Source organism: Phytophthora ramorum (genome assembly GCF_020800215.1).
Source record: "Phytophthora ramorum isolate Pr-102 chromosome Unknown Phyram_PR-102_s0007, whole genome shotgun sequence".
In the NCBI taxonomy this organism is placed as follows: domain Eukaryota; phylum Oomycota; class Peronosporomycetes; order Peronosporales; family Peronosporaceae; genus Phytophthora; species Phytophthora ramorum.
The window spans coordinates 449,813-466,144 of NW_027150653.1; the positions used below are offsets into that span (position 1 = coordinate 449,813).

Sequence of the window (16,332 nt, forward strand, 5' to 3'; positions counted from 1 at the left end):
GGCGTCGACTGCGTTTTGGTCACCAAGGTATGGCTACACGCTCCCCCCACCACGAGCACGAATCAGCGGTGCAGGATAGCGCAGGAATGCAGAAGGTTTCGAGGACAACTTCGAGGCGACCAACTCGTTTGACTCTGGAATATGGAGTGGTCTTCCTCTACTGGTTCCCTCTCTATAATGCTGCGTGATATGCAGAGGTCGCTAGCCCGACCAAGACCAACGATCAAAGTGCCGAGCGATCCATCAGCCGAATCTGGAAGTGATCGATGCATTAGAGGTGCTGCATTCGTTTCACGACCGACGTGTAGTGGATCCAGCATCTCGAGCTTTATCCAGCATGGCAGTTGCAGCTCAACATGACTGACTGAGCGGCTCGCTAGCTCCAACGTTTATTGCCAACACAATTCGCTTCTGCCTGAATTGCTTAAGCTCATGGTTCTTCTTCCACGTCAGTCAAAACTCGGGAATCTGTCGCTTGTCTTCCTTGGGTCCTCGTCCAGCGACGATAAAGGATCAACCCCGCACCGACAATCAGCACAGCAACAACGACACAGCCGCAGGCCAAACCCACGATAGCTCCTGTACTGAGGCCGCTGTCGTACGTATAGCTAGTGTACCATTGGCAGTAGTTTGCACCCGAGTACATGGCCGAGTTGACGTCCACCGCGACACACGCCGTGTCCTGGATGGTTTTCGTGGTTGCTTCATCCCGAGCAAGCTCGAAATTCCCCCACTTTGACGAGCAAGTCGGTGGCGTGCCTCTCAAAACGTCACCACGTGTGAAGTAGTCAATCTGGGCCGACCCATTATCAAAGAGTGTGGCGTTGTAGGAGAAGTTTTGGTTGAGGGATTCCGATTCAAAGTACCCGGGCAAGCATTCGTCGTCCACGCGATAGCCGACCGCATAGCTGAACGAGGAACAGTCGCTGTCATCGAACATCACCTGGATAATGTGCTCGGTGCTGCCGAAAATCTGCTTCATCCGCTTCAGGAAATCCGGATCGCACACTGCCCTCACAGCGTTGTTGCTGGCATCGGTGGAGCACGTGTTCTTGGCGCAGGTATCATTTCGGTGAACCTTCAGCACGTTGGAGGCTCCAGAACAGTCGGCGACGTACGGGTAGAAGTTCTCAATCGAGTAGTTACTGGACGCAACGGGAGAAATGAGATCGCCCGCAAGCGTCAGCCAAACAGCCAGCACCAACCGAAACATGAACTTGGAGATGCCTGAGCGTGATGGTGCCAATTCGAAAGTGCGACTGGCAAACTCGCGACTAAAAGACTAAAATGAGGATACATGGGTTCACTGACAGCTTGCCACGAAGGAGGCGCAGGTAATGCGCTCTTTGATGGATTCTTTCACTTCTTGGACGTCCAGGTCCTGCCCTTCAGGATGAACAGATTGGGGACATGGACCTGTAGGCTGGGAGCGAGCAATTTGGCCGGCTTACTCGTCCTCACAGACCGATGCTTCATTTGCCAATGCAGCTTCGGTACCCTCAAATCTTAAGGCAAGCTCGAAGACAGCACCTCAAATGCCCAAAGCAGTCAAGCAAGCGTTCGAAGGACCTCTTGTTTATAAATTAAAGCTGCTCATGACAGTTTTCGGCGCGACAGAATCAGCTGCAGTCGATACAGTGCCTCGGCCGCACTGGGGCGTTCAGTCGGGTCCATTGCCGTGCAAGCTCGTCCCAGCTCGACTACTGAACGGGGGCTTTCTTCTGAGAACTCGACCTGCACGCTTCCCAACACGACTCGCTGCAGTAGAGAGGAATCGCTCATTTCACGGCCGTTGGAGTCGAGATTGTCCTTCTTCGCCTGTGCGTACGGCATCGTGTGGACATCCAACTCGGACATGACGACTCCGAACGAGAACATGTCGGCCTTGTCATCGTATCGCTCGCCTAGCATCACCTCGGGCGCCATCCAGAGAGAAGTGCCGACACCCGCTGTCATTGTTCGGTCGAGTCGTTCGCGAGACATCCCAAAGTCGGACAGCTTCGCGTTCCATTCCGAGTCTAGTAAAATGTTGCGGGACTTGAGGTCTCGGTGAATGATAGGCGGCGTGAGGGAGTGCAAATACGTCAGCGCGTGGCACACCTGCAGCGCGATGGTGATCTTCTGACGGTCGAATCCGACTGGCAGGTTGGTCTTCTCGCACGCACTGAGCATGGCACGCAATTCCCCGCCGTCCATGAACTCGAGCACGACGCAAATATCGGATAGCGAGTCCCACGCGACGCCTATAAAGGAGACAATGTGCGGATGATCCATGGTGGCGTTCATCTTGGCTTCTCCCAGGAAATCGTTCACGTGCTGGATGTTCCCGCTTATGGTCGAGAGCAGCATCTTGACGGCGACCTTCTTCCCGTTGAAGACTCCGGCGTAGACTTCGCCGAAGGAGCCTGTGCTGATGAGCTTGTCAGTCACCACTTTGTCTCGCGGGATCCGCTTGGCGGTGATGACGTCGTCGTCCCAGAGACCAACTTTCCCGCGTAGCGCTGCCTCGAGCGAGTTGTTGCTGCTTGGTGTGAGACTCTCTGCAAAGTGCGTCTGCTTGGACAGAGATCGAGACTTTGTTTGGCGTCTGCGCATCACGATAATAACAACCAGCACAAGAGAGAAGGCACCGGCACTTAAGGCGATCACGATGGTGTCGCCGGAGCTGTGGTTGTTTTCTTCTGGCGAGGCCGAGCCACTTCCGTTGGACACCTTGGCGTCGCTGCTGCTGAACCATTTAAACCAGTCGATGGTACAGGAATGCATCGATAGCTCCTCCTTGCTCACGTAGGTTGCCATGTATTGCTGGTTGGCGAAGCACGTTCTCTCGAGAAACAGTGCAAGTGACGCTGATCCGTTGGTGAAGAGGCTTGCAACCGCATACAGACCGTCCGACTCGTTGTACGCGCCTACACAGGCCCCCATGGCCGGATACCCGAAGCCCATGGAGAACTCGGTGCACTTGTCATCGATGTGAAGCAGCTGAAGCAGGTACGGGGAGTTGCCGAACTTGTCTCGCATGACCTGAAGGTAGTCAGAAGAGCAGTCGTTGGTCATCATGTTGGCGTTGACGTCTCTCGAGCCGTAGAAGTAGTCGAACGACTCGCACGTGGTAACGGTGCAGTTTTCATCCGGTATCACGGTCACCGCGTACGGGGTGCCGCCACACTGATCACCCAGGTAGGTGGCCTGGATGGAGTAGATGGGGTCAGCAAGTGTCACGTTGATCACCAAACCAGCTAACAACGCCAGCACTAGCCGAAACATGGCGCAGTCACCGATTGCGCGTTGGTCGAAAGCGCTAATGGAGAGAGTCTGAGCACGACCGAGGAAGACCTTATTTTCGGCTGGTGTGAGTTGGTCATGCAAGCGCGGAACGGGTTGCCAGTAGAGCATCGGTCCATACCGAACGCCATCGAAATAGGGGTCATCGTGTCCAGAATTGACCAGCGTCTGAAGCTTGGATAAGGTCGCCTTTGAGCATCTGTGAAGCTAAATTCACACCGTTAGTACGAGTCTTCAACAAACTGTTGCAACAGCCTGAACCGATGAACCAGGACTGAAACGCGAAAAAAAAACTCTACCCCCCTTTACCCCTAGAATGACGCCACTGGCGCCTGTTTTCAACGCGACTTGATACAATCGCTTTCATCTGCTTACGCCTAGTCATGGGGAAGGGGTCACGATAGGGTCTTCGCTGCGGTTGCTCATTCTCGGTTCGATCGAGCTGCGACTGGGGACTTAAATCCGAGAAATCGACCTTCACCTTCCTATTGCTATCTCTGAAACAGTGCCACGCCTGCAACTTCACGTCCATTTGAATCGATACCCTCCCTTCACACGTGGGCGAAAGGCATGGACCTTCAGACTTCTAATTTGCTGCAGGCTCTCCACCCTCACAGCGCAGAAACTACGAATGACGGCTAGGCACCCGAACGAATCCGATAGGCACGTTGACTGCCTGAATTATTGGTCGATGGATCCAGCCCTGCTGCCATTGCTGCCGATTTGAATCCATTTGCGTCACACTGGTGATTGAACAACGTCTATTGGTCTGCGCTTCTCAGCAAGTACCGGGTACTAGTATTTGACTGGCAAGATGTGGGAAAGCCGGAGTATCTAAACGTTTTTCACATCGCTGTCATGTACTAGTAATCAATGGCGTTGAGTTACCATTGGATCTCCTGTCATGCTCACAATGATACCCGTCCTACGTAGGACCGCCAAGTCAAAGATTGATTGTCCGTGACACCACTTCATTACGTAAATGCTTTCGCTCTTTCCAGAATCTGCAAACTATGGTGAAGGTGAAGCTGCTGTGTAAAGCTGTTGGACAGAAGGGGGGCGTGATCGGTGTGGAGATCGACGATGGCCGACAGGTGTGGCAATTCAAGGGAATAATTGCTAATAAGCAGTGGACAAACAGCCCGATCTTTCCATTGGGCGTGGGATTTATTGTTTCGCAACGTGCTCGATCTTCTCTTTACTCGGGCACACATGGACTGTGGCTCATGCAACGGCTCACCGATCGAAACAAAGCGTCCTGACTTTTATTTTATCTTGGGTCAGGCTTGTGTTTTTCGTGGCGAGGGGAGATCACCTTTTGTCAGCACCAAAGTGTCGAGCGAGGAGCTCCGATCGAGCCTTGTGTGGGCGTATGGAAGAGTGCCGGATGTGGTCGGGTACGCTGCGTCAGGCTTCAAAACTGTTTTGCTTGCTCTGCATCTGGATGAAGGAGTCGAGCGCATACTCCAACCGGAACGTTCGGCATTGAGCTTCAACAACATCAGCTTGTAGCTGTACTCGCGATTTTGAAGTTGTCGTTGCTGTTCACAGCCACCACAAAAGCTTGCCCAGCGTCTGGGAAAGACGAGTAAAGGGACATTAAGCGGGCGAGTGGTGTAGTTGTGCGCCTTCTCCCAACGTGCGTTAAGAAAGTTTTCACGATACTGCCATGTTGATCGTCTGTAGAACTGCATTATTAAAAGAGGACATCAGTGCTTAAACCTCACGGGGCGATGGTGAAACCTCTAACCTGCTCGAGTTGTTTGGTGCCTTGCAGGGCGCTCTTAATACTCTGGTGGCTCTTCACCGTTTGGACTGGATGCATCGGGATATCCGCTGGTTTAATGTGACCAGGCAACGAGAACCACGCCGGTCGTAGTTTTTAATCGATTTCGGTGATGCAGCAGCCTTCTTCAAGTGATTCGTTCGAGTAGCGATTGCTTCTTTTTTTCGATACTACCTGTCGTTGTTATGCTAGTTATTTTTTCTGAGCACTATCCACCGATACACAGACGTACCAGTACCTCAAGTCTACAATACTACGAGGACTTGACTCTGGAAAATTCACTTGTACATGTACTGCACCAATCAAGATTTTGTGCTGGAGTGTAGCTTCCGCTATTTGTTTCCTCTAGCCAAGCCACGGTGTACTTCGAAGTACGTTGTATAGTAAATTTCTGTTACTTCGTCTGTCAGAATCTCACGGTCACTTTTCATTAAATAAAAGTCTGATTGCTTAAGCTCACGCTATCCTCCGCTTCGACAAAATCACTTGAAGCCTGTACAGAGCTTCTGCTGCGCTAGGACGCTCCGTCGGATCAATCGAAACACAGGCACGGCCAAGTTCGCCAATTGACTTTGGTTTCGCTTGAGTGAACGTAACTTGTAGAGTTCCCAGCGCCACCTTCTGGAGAAGAACCGAGTCTGCCATTTCACGGCCATTTGAGTCCAGGTTCTCCTGTCTCGCCTGAGCGTAGGGAAGAGTGTGCACGTCCAGCTCCGACAGCACCACACCGAACGAGAACATATCCGCCTTGTCGTCATACCGTTCACCTAACATGACCTCCGGCGCCATCCACAGCGACGTACCCACGCCTGCCGTCATCGTGCGATCAAGCCTCTCTCGAGAGATGCCAAAGTCCGACAACTTTGCCTCCATGTTGCTATCGAGCAGGATATTGCGGGACTTCAGGTCGCGATGGATAACGGACGGCCTCAAAGAGTGCAAGTATGTCAGCGCTTGGCAGACCTGCAGAGCTATGGTGGCCTTGTGTTTGTCGAATCCGATGGGGTAGTTTTCCGTCTCGTACTTGTTCAGTAGTGTACGCAGCTCGCCACCGTCCAGGAACTCCAGCACGACGCAAAGATCAGTGAGGGAGTCCCAGGCCACACCAACGAACGAGACGATGTGAGGGTGGTCCATCGTGGCTGTCATCTTGGCTTCAGCGAGGAACTCATTCACGAGGTGGATGTTACCGCGGCTGGGAGGGAGCAGCATCTTGACTGCAACCTGTTGGCCATTGAAACGTGCAGTGTACACCTCGCCAAAGGAGCCTCGACTGATGAGTTTCTCTATGAGCACTTTGTCGCGTGGGATCCGCTTCGCTGTGATGATGTCGTCATCCCAGAGTCCCGTTTGGCCACGGATGGCTACTTCTAGTGAGGCCGCACTAAGAGAATGCAAACTTGTGTGTGACTTGTTGGTATCCCGAGAATTCCTCTGTCGACGTCGAATAGCAATGAGCACAACAAACGCAATCACGAATACAACCACACCGATGCTGATCCCGAGGATGTCGCCGCTGCTGAATGGACTGCTTGGGTCTTCTTCTGACGTTGATGAGGAGCTTCCACTGCCATTCAAGACGTCGTTGCTGCTGTACCACTTGGTCCAATTGACATCACACGAACGGCTTGCAACGCCGCTCTCGAGTGAGTACACGGACTCTGATAAACACGATCGATCTGGGTAGAGTCCAATCGAAGCTGAGCCATTCTTGTCGAGACTGGCAATGACGTAGTAGCTGTCCGTCTCGTTGTATCCGCCCACACACGTGCCCGACGCAGGATAGCCATAGCCGAGCGCGGAATCCGTACAGTTTGCAGTTCCAAACTGCAACTCGATCACATACGGGGAACTGCCGAACTTGTCTCTCGTGGCCTGCACGTAGTCCGTCTCGCAGTCAACAGTTATCATGTCAGCAGTCGAAATGCCTGTGCTAGAGCACGACTGGGTGGTGCAGTTGTCGTCTTGTACAATGGTCACTGCATAAGGCGTGCCTCCACAACGATCACCAAGGTATGACGCCGAGATCGAGTACATTTTCTCAGCGACCGCGAGTCGTGCTGTCAGAGCCACCGCTACCAGAGCCAGTACTAGGAGAATCATGAACCGATGCAGCACAGTGAACGGAAGAGAGGCAAACGGAGACTGAGCCGTCGCAAACAAGCCGCTGTCAGAACATGTGATGCTCTTCTCCGGATGGTCTCCTTCACCACAAGAAGCACCGGCTGGATTAGGTTTGGACGTTTATGTTTATGGCCTCGATAGCCAGAGCAACCGCGAGTGGATTGTTTCTTGAGTGAGTGACAACTATAATACGGCATCACAGCTTTCAGGTAGGAATGTAGGATGACTGTGCATGAGACTTTCGACACAATAGCAATTCTACGCGTGTGCAACAATGCGCGTTACATAATTCAGTTCCTCGTCTAAGCTGGTCACATGAGGTCAATATAGCGCCTCAAGTGCACTCGGACGCTCAGTTGGGTCGATCAACAAGCAATCGCGACCAAGTTTCACAAGAAAATCGGCCTTCACCGACCCGAGAGCCACCTGCTGCAACACTGAGTCGGCCATTTCACGACCGTGCGACTTCAATTCGCCTTCATGAACCGCGCGTAGGGAAGAGTGTGCACGTCCAGCTACAGCGCGACCCCGAACGAGAACATATCCGCCTTGTCGTCATACCGTTCACCTAACATGACCTCCGGTGCCATCCACAGCGACGTACCCACACCTGCCGTCATCGTGCGATCAAGCCTCTCTCGAGAGATGCCAAAGTCCGACAACTTTGCCTCCATGTTGCTATCGAGCAGGATATTGCGGGACTTCAGGTCGCGATGGATAACGGACGGCCTCAAAGAGTGCAAGTATGTCAGCGCTTGGCAGACCTGCAGAGCTATGGTGGCCTTGTGTTTGTCGAATCCGATGGGGTAGTTTTCCGTCTCGTACTTGTTCAGTAGTGTACGCAGCTCGCCACCGTCCAGGAACTCCAGCATGACGCAAAGATCAGTGAGGGAGTCCCAGGCCACACCAACGAACGAGACGATGTGAGGGTGGTCCATTGTGGCTGTCATCTTGGCTTCAGCGAGGAACTCATTCACGAGGTGGATGTTACCACGTTTCGTTAGTAAAGCAGCATCTTGAGAGCCACTTTGTGTCCGTTGTAGGCGCCAGTGTAAACTTCAGTCAGACCTTGTCCAAAGATCAGATCTGATGATGGATCGACTTACAGAAGTGGACCACCCTATTTTATTTTATTTTATTTTTTGTAGCCATTTCAGTTGTCAAAGCGCCGTGTAAACTTCAGTCAGACCTTTATCACGCGGGACTCGCCAAGCTGTGACGTTCTTTGGTTTTCTGCAGTGAGAGTGTCTGCGGATGAAAAATGTAACAAGAAACATCATCGCCAATGCGAGTCCATCCAGGGTGATCCCGACAGCATCGACTGTTCTTGCAAAGACCCGAGGGCCCTAAAGCGCCGTCACGTATCTTCCGAATCGCTGCTGTACCATTCGACCCGTTTGCGTCGCATGAATGGCGTCTTGATCTCCACTCTCAGTCATCGCGAAGTTGTTTGATGGACACACTCGGTTTGGATAGAATTTAAGTGATGCAGAGCGTCCTCGTCGAGATTGGCAATCACGTAGTACACATAGTAGCCTCCAGTCGCGTTGTATCCGCCAACCCAACACACGTACCAGAAGCCGAAAAGCCGAAGCCCACCGAGAGGCTGGCGCGGTCTCCGTCTCTCGAGAATGGACGGCGAGCTACAGGCACGACCTGCACGTAGAGTCGACTGTCATCATGTCGGTTCGAGATTGAGGCACCATTAACTGTAAACGACGGCGTACTTCAAGAGAAGACGAGAACCATATCCCAATGCTCATCATTCGAGCTAACCATTTCGAAACAAACTTTAAGTCACAAGCCGCAACTACAAAATCGAGCGTGTGCTCATAAATTAATGGCGCTTATCGTTAAGCTCCTGCCATGCTCTTCAAAATGACGTGAAGTTTGTACAACGCCTCAGCTGCTTTCGGGCGGTCAGCCGGATCCACCGACATGCACGCACGCCCCAGTTCCACAACAGCCTCCGGGCTCGCGTCCGAAAACTCTGCCTGTAAAGTGCCCATTGCCACCTTCTGAAGAAGCACCGAGTCGACCATTGCACGGCCACTTGACTCCAGATTCGCCTTCTTCGCTCGCGCGTACGGCATCGTGTGGACATCAAGCTCCGAGAGCACGACGCCGAACGAGAAGATGTCGGCCTTGTCATCGTATCGCTCGCCCATCATCACTTCGGGTGCCATCCACAGCGACGTGCCGACGCCTGCAGTCATCGTTTGGTCGGGTCTTTCACGCGAAATGCCAAAGTCGGACAGTTTGGCCTCCATGTCGCTGTTGAAGAGAATGTTGCGGGACTTGAGGTCTCTATGGATCACTGGCGGCTCCAGCGAGTGGAGATACGTCAGCGCGTGGCAAACTTGCAGTGCGATGGTGGTTTTCTGCTTGTCGAAGCCAACTGGGTGGTTCGCTTTCAGGTAGCTGTCGAGCAGCGACCGGAGTTCGCCGCCTTGCATGTACTCGAGGACGACGCAAAGGTCCGAGAGCGAGTCCCAGGCAACGCCGACGAAGGCCACGATGTGCGGGTGGTCCATGTTGGCGTTCATCTTGGCTTCAGCGAGGAACTCGTTGACTTGTTTCAGGTTGGTGCGCGTGGCAGGAAGCAGCATCTTGATGGCGACTTGCTGTCCGTTGAAAACACCGGCGTAAACCTCGCCGAACGCGCCGCGGCTGATGATTTTCTGCTTCTGCACCTTGTCGCGCGGGATCCGCTTGGCAGTGATGACGTCGTCGTCCCAAAGCCCCGTTTTCCCGAGCACGCTGTGACCGAACCCAGTCTCCCCTGTGCCGGGCGTTCCTAACAGCGCAATGCTGCTTCTGTCCGACTGTAAAGTGGCCTTCGTCTCCTTCAAAGCGTCAGATTTCATCTTGCGCTTGTAGACAAACAGCGTCACGAACACGATGAGCGTCACGAACGCGACGGCAAACGACACGATCCCGACGATTGCACCGGTGCCGAGTCCTCTTCCTCCATCGTCCATGCCACCTTGGACGTCGTTGTCCGAACTTGTTGCGTCGCTCCCGCTGAAACTCTCATCGTCGATGCTGCTATACCAACTGTATCCGTTGGCAGTGCACAAATGCTCCTTGAGACTGGTCTCGTTGGCGCTGTCCGTCTTGTACAGGTCAGACGTTAAACACGATCTCTCGTTGTAGAACTGTACGGAAGCGGAACCGTTCTCGTTGAGACTGGCAACAACGTAGTAGCTCTTGTCGTAGGCACCGACACACGTCCCCGACGCAGGATACCCAAACGCCATGGAGAGGTGGCTACAGGATTCGTCCGTATTCAAGCTCTCAATCAGGTACGGGGAGTTGCCGAACTTTTCACGAATGACCTCGATGTAGTCCGTGGAGCAGTCAATGCTCTCCATGTCGGCATCGATATTGTTCGAGCTGGTTGAGCACTGCGTGGCGGTGCACTCGCTCGTCGAAGAAGCGTAAACTGCGTATGGGGTGCCGCTGCATTGGTCTCCGAGGTAGGAAGCGGAGATTTTGTACAGCGTCCCCGCGGACGAGACCTGAGCCATACTGGACGCGGCTGCTGCCACGAGCACTTGCCGAAGCATGACTCGGTCACAGTTGAGACGAGATAAATGGAGGGGGGCTGGCAAATCGAGAGTGAGGCAGCGAATTCGAGTGGCATCGGAACATACGGCGCCTTTCGTGCTGTTCGTGCACTGGTCATGCACAGCGACTGAAGGACTTGGCGCCCTGACCATGAGGGCGTATTCATCGACGAGACAGCTCAACGGAGATTGCACTGTGCACTTGCACAGTCCACTTTGTACCTACAACAGAGCAGGGGACTGCAAATACCACTCGCCGGTTTTGAAATTCCAGGCTAGACTTTGATTTGTCAGGGCAGTTGTGAGTGAGCGCACGGAACGACGACGGATAGCGAGGGCTGAGAATTTTGATGCGAAAGTAATAGCGTCCCCACAACTTGACGCTGCTGAAGAGGCTTGTGCTTTCACGATTCTCGGCACAGCGAATCTGAACTCGACTCCTGCATTGTGAGCAGCGTCCCCAGTCAACCTTTACTCTTGATTCTTTAATTAATGCCGAGTTGTGATGGCAAAATGGACAACGGGTCCACTTCGTGATAACTCCTTGGACAAGATAGTTAAAGCTTGTAGAGCGCCTCCGTCGCGCTTGGCCTCTTTTTCGGATCAACAGAAATACGAACACGACGCCACCTCCAAGATCGAACCCGCGGCATTCCTACACCACCAGCCATGGTTTGACCCAGCCGATCAAAAGCTCGCCTTCTTTCTGCTGCGCAGCACGTTCGGCGAGAGGAACCGTGGGCGAGTGCCAGCACGGCAAGCATGGTTGGCTTTTCGCGGTCAAATCTCACCTGGTGGTTGGTTTTTCGATGCTGACGTTGTCTCTTGCCTGAAATTGGTCCCAAATGGCTACATTTTAAATACGATAGCTAACGTTACATTTCAATTTTACGGACATTTTAAATTCCGCACTTAGCCGGCGCTGCGTCACTGGCCAACCAGGCTTGAGCTCCAAGAGCCACTCACCACTTCGAGTGTCAACGTCTTGATGGCCCGTCGAGCTGCTGCGCGCAAGGGCAAGAAGGCGGCCCCCAGCCATGCCAAGGCCTCCGTCAAACCCTCCAGAACCCCCAAGCGCAAGGGCAAAGCCACCGCCTCCACCGACGTGTTCAGCGATGACGAGGAGGAGGCTGCGCACCAGGAACGCGCCATGAACGCGCGCGCCGACGTGGACGAAGTGTTCGAGTACGAGGAGCCGACGTTCGACGCGGGCGACTCGGAGGTGGACGAGGACGAAGCTTTCAATAGTGAAGACGAAGCCGCATACGGTAATTTCTTTGGTGGTCACAAGAAAGAAGAAGATGACGACGACGAAGAAGAAGAGGGAGGAGACCTCCTGTCAGACTTGCTGGGCACAGCTCCTGCTGCCCGATTGGCTACGAACGAAGAAGATGAAGACGAGAAGATCAAGAACTTGGGGAAGATGGTGGACGGTCTCGTGGAGAAGAGGAGCCGGAAGAAACTGGACGAGATCGACGCCCAGTTCGCCAATGAGTCAACGGAAGGAGAATTGACGCTGGGCAGTCTCCTGGGTGCGCAGACGGCCAAGCCTGGAGCAGAAGCAGCAGAAGAGGAGGAGGCAGAGGAGAAGACCAAGACGGGACTCGACTTGAGACGTGTCCGTCAGCAGGTGAGGCAGCTGGAAGGAGATGGCTCCACGCTCACTTTACAGGCCAATAGAGACCCCGTCAACGACGCACGCGCCCAGAGGAAGCTGGCTTATGTGGAGAAGACCAAGGACGTGGACCTCTTTGAGCCGGTGGTGCGCCGCAACAGGCAGAAGGAGACGCTGGACTTCCGTGTGCAGGCCCCCAAGCTCGAGAAGTTGACGCCCGCTGCACTGGCCAGCAAGTTCGCGCCCCAGACGGACATGGAGAAGAGTGTCGCAGCGCTGCTGCAGGCTGGAGACCTGACCGACAAGAAGTTGGCACAGGACGAAGAGGAAGAACTCGCGCGCAAGCGCGTGTCGACGGAAGAGGTGGCGGCGCGGCAGAAGGAGCTGGCCAAGCTGCGCTCGCTGCTGTTCTACGAGGAGCAGAAGAAGAGGCGCGTGAAGAAGATCAAGAGCAAGCTGTACCACAAGATCCGCAACTCGCAGGACAAGAAGGCGATGGAGAAGCAGAAGGAGGAACTGCGCGCGTTGGACCCGGAGCTGGCCCGGAAGCTCGACGAGGAGCTGGCCGAAAAGCGCGCGGAGGAGCGTCTCACGCTCAAGCATCGCAACACCAGCAAGTGGGTCAAGCACCAGCTGCGTCGCGGTATTAACGCCGATGATGCCACGCGTAGTGCGATTGCCGACCAGCTTCGACGCGGTGAGGATCTGCGCCGCAAGATGAACGCTGTGGACAGCGACGACGACGGCATGGATGATGATGATGACGACGACGATGAAGGCGACGCTGCCTCTCGTCTGCAGAAGCGGCTGGAGAAGCAGGCCAGCGCTTTGGTGACGGAGATCGACGCGGACTCGGCGGAGGCGGGCAAGAAGCGCGGTCTGCAGGGGATGAAGTTCATGCAGCGTGCGGCGGAGAAGCAGCGCGAGAAGTCCCGCCTGGAAGCCGAGAAGCTCCTTCGCGAGATCCGCAACGGCGATGGACCTGATGGCGACCGCATCCTGTCGGAAGGCGAGGACTACCTCAACTCTGACGATGAAGGTGTCGCTAAAAAGAAGACCAAGAAGACCAAGAAGAACGTGGTGGTGACGGAGCAGGACAAGCAAGCCGTTGACCGTGCGCTCGCCCGTGGTGCGCTTCAGACAGCTAGCGTGAGCATGAGCGGTGGCGTGTCGGCCCGTGCTTCGGGAGCGATTGCTATTGATCTCGGTGATGGTGGCAACAGTGTTGCTCTCGCGAATGGAGACAAGAAGCAGGGTAAGGAGCTGCAGCTTGGCGCCAAGACTCCCGCTCAAAAGTCTGCCCAGGCTGCGTCTGCTAAGACTGACGCAGAAGACTCTGACATGGAGCCGGCTGCTGAGGGAGAGGAGAACCCGTGGCTGTCGAGCACGGCTACGAAGAGCAAGGCGCGCAGCAAGAAGAGCAAGAAGAAGACACAGCAGAAGAATGCAGGCTCGCAGCCGGACGTTGCTGCGGCCATCGAGTCTCTGGCGCAAGACACGAAGGAAGCCAGCAAAGAGGAAGCCTCTATCGCTACTCTGACTAACGGCAGCGCAAAGGCGAAGAATGGCAAGAAGCGGAAGCTGGACCAGGCCAAGACTGGCGCTGAGGAGGAGGTCGACCCAGCCGCGCCCAGCAGCCAGAAGAAAAGCAAGAAGTCGAAGAAGGACGCTAAGGCTGCCGATCAGGATGAGCTCGTACGCCGCGCCTTCGAGTTTGTTGCTGAAGGGGAGGACGAACTCGCCCAGGAGAAGGACCGGTTGGCTGGCCAGGACGCTGATGCGAAGAAGGGCGCCGAGATCGCCAAGCTCGTGGGCATGTCCGGGTGGGGCAACTGGGCTGGCGACGGTATTCGGGTGTCGAAGCGCCAGGTCGCGCGGGAAAAGCAGGCGAAGCAGGTTGCGCGCGAAGCCAAGCAGAAGGCGCTGGCTGGCCGCAAGGATGCCCGTCTCGAGAAGGTGCTGATCAACGAAAAGAAGGACAAGAAGGCTGCCAAGTTTACGGTGAAGGACGTGCCGTACCCGTTCACGTCTCGGGCAGAGTACGAGGCCGCAATGCGCAACCCTCTGGGCAGCGACTGGAACACGGCGCAGGTGACGAACGTGCTGACGGCGCCCAAGATCATGAAGCGCGCTGGCACGGCGATCGCGCCGCTTGCGCTCTCGAAGGAGGACCGCAAGCAGGCCAAGAAGGAGCTGAGCTTGAAGCGCAAGCCCAAGTTCTAGCTAGACCGCTTAGACATACCGATTGGAATAGAGTTGGATTTTGTTACATGTACGACGAGCTCGCTGCTTGCTTTCATAACCTAAGCGAGGCCCAGAAAGTCTAGACGATCGCAGCAGCTAGCAGCAGCAGCACTACGAGGGTCGAAGTGGTTGCCAGTGTTGTAGCGCCTGAGCTCTGTGTAACAACCGACTCGGTAGCTGGCGGGTCGTCAAGAGCATCCGCTGAAGCTACAACCTTCCCAACGAAGTAGTCCATGGACGAGTTGGTCGAGACGAACGAGGGCTGCGCTCCATCGTTCATCTCGATGGAGTCGGCTTCCTCGTCGTCCAGGATCACCGTGAAGTTGTCCATAATGGTCACTTTGCTGGAAGTGAGCACCTTGCGAACGGTTTTCGTGAAGACTGCGAAGGTCTGCGATTTGGCATCGAACGGTTTGTTCGCAGCCTTGGCGAGGTTGACGTCGCGCCGCCACGACATGAGCTCGAAGAACTGCTCGGCTGTCGGAGGGTCCACGTCGCTGCGCAGGGCGAGGGAGTAATACAGGAGCACTTCGCATGCGGCGCGCATCGGGAGGTCGTCGAGGACGCACGGAGGCATGTTGAGCAGCACGACGGAGGTGATGATGCCCATGCACGCAGCCGAGTTGACGAGTCCGACGACGCTTTTCGCGTCGGGCACGACGCCCGTGTACGGGTACATCTGGTAGTTACTCTCCGAGATGCACGTGTCGAACGTGGCGTCGTTCGCCTTGAAAAACTTCCTCACGGTCGCCACCATGCCATTGTCGCAGTCGTAGCTGTCCACCAACGCAAACGTCCTCGATCCGACCTCGGCCTTGGCGATCGACGTCAACTCTTGCAAGGCTCGTGTAGAACCTTTATCGGAGACCAAGGCGGTGGTAGCGGAGACCGCACCGAAGCATGCAAACAGCCCCAACGCCGCCACTAGCAGCAGCTCAAGGCGTGGAGCACGCATTATTAGTGCGGCGCTGATTGAAACTTGGCGAGTGGCGCGGTGCTTCCGAAAGTAAAATCGAGCCTGGGTATGTTCCCAGGCAGGAACATGAAGCAGAGCCAACACATCCGCAAGGTTATCATTTGAAGAGCCGGAACAGCCCCACGGGAAGGCATACAGAAGCTTGGCCAAGGTGAGCTCCAGCAGGCAGAGTACCGAGATGCAACCTAGCGTACAGCCTTTCATCTGCTGCGACGTTATGCTGTTCGTTCAGTGCTTGCAAGCGAAGCGAAAACATTAGAGAAGCGAAGTGTTTCTCGGGGAGGCAATGGGGTTCGTCTGAAGCAGCACTATCTGCTAATTCAAATTAATAAGCGGTTAGTCGACTTGGAATAGTCGACGCATGAGGCTTGGTCATGCCAACACACATATGGCTACGATAGCAGCAAAAGCAGCAACTGGAGACTGGTTCCAGCTGACTTTCGCGGCGGCATTTGTAGATTCGGCGTCAGATGCGGAGGTCTTTCCGGCTTCGGGAGCTTCAGTATTCTGCTTGGCGTTTAGCTGCGCGCGAGTCACGACTCCACCAGATGAAGCTGTCGATGCGTTGGACGGCTTCACGGTGGCCTCTGCAGTGTAGACGGTCGTAATTTTGCCTGAGCCACGAAGACCAGGCATATCGGGGAGTGACACGATCTCGTCCTGGCTGAAAGAGCCATCGGTCGTTGAGCGGTACTGCACGACCTTGTCTGCTCTCAGACGCACCAACCCGTTC

The 16,332-nt window shown here is 54.8% G+C and overlaps 6 protein-coding genes across 6 annotated transcripts; 1 reads left to right on the top strand and 5 right to left on the bottom strand.

The window, feature by feature from the left end:
* Positions 1 to 430: 430 nt before the first annotated feature.
* Positions 431 to 1,213, bottom strand: KRP23_8162 (uncharacterized protein; the record flags this gene model as incomplete). Its single annotated transcript, XM_067893568.1, has 1 exon — positions 431 to 1,213. The coding sequence occupies one exon, from the start codon at positions 1,211 to 1,213 to the stop codon at positions 431 to 433; it is 783 nt and encodes a 260-aa protein (XP_067743085.1).
* A 293-nt stretch (positions 1,214 to 1,506) lies between these two features.
* On the bottom strand, positions 1,507 to 3,267 carry KRP23_8163 (uncharacterized protein; the record flags this gene model as incomplete). Its single annotated transcript, XM_067893569.1, has 2 exons — positions 1,507 to 1,530; positions 2,488 to 3,267. The coding sequence occupies 2 exons, from the start codon at positions 3,265 to 3,267 to the stop codon at positions 1,507 to 1,509; spliced, it is 804 nt and encodes a 267-aa protein (XP_067743086.1).
* A 3,188-nt stretch (positions 3,268 to 6,455) lies between these two features.
* On the bottom strand, positions 6,456 to 7,174 carry KRP23_8164 (uncharacterized protein; the record flags this gene model as incomplete). The annotated part of the gene is made up of 2 exons (XM_067893570.1): positions 6,456 to 6,505; positions 6,562 to 7,174. The coding sequence occupies 2 exons, from the start codon at positions 7,172 to 7,174 to the stop codon at positions 6,456 to 6,458; spliced, it is 663 nt and encodes a 220-aa protein (XP_067743087.1).
* A 1,726-nt stretch (positions 7,175 to 8,900) lies between these two features.
* On the bottom strand, positions 8,901 to 10,764 carry KRP23_8165 (uncharacterized protein; the record flags this gene model as incomplete). The annotated part of the gene is made up of 2 exons (XM_067893571.1): positions 8,901 to 8,921; positions 9,889 to 10,764. The coding sequence occupies 2 exons, from the start codon at positions 10,762 to 10,764 to the stop codon at positions 8,901 to 8,903; spliced, it is 897 nt and encodes a 298-aa protein (XP_067743088.1).
* Positions 10,765 to 11,752: 988 nt separating this feature from the next.
* Positions 11,753 to 14,602, top strand: KRP23_8166 (U3 small nucleolar RNA-associated protein 14; the record flags this gene model as incomplete). Its single annotated transcript, XM_067893572.1, has 1 exon — positions 11,753 to 14,602. One exon carries the CDS (start codon positions 11,753 to 11,755, stop codon positions 14,600 to 14,602), a length of 2,850 nt encoding a protein of 949 aa, XP_067743089.1.
* A 100-nt stretch (positions 14,603 to 14,702) lies between these two features.
* Positions 14,703 to 15,578, bottom strand: KRP23_8167 (uncharacterized protein; the record flags this gene model as incomplete). The annotated part of the gene is made up of 1 exon (XM_067893573.1): positions 14,703 to 15,578. The coding sequence occupies one exon, from the start codon at positions 15,576 to 15,578 to the stop codon at positions 14,703 to 14,705; it is 876 nt and encodes a 291-aa protein (XP_067743090.1).
* Between the last annotated feature and the right edge of the window lie 754 nt (positions 15,579 to 16,332).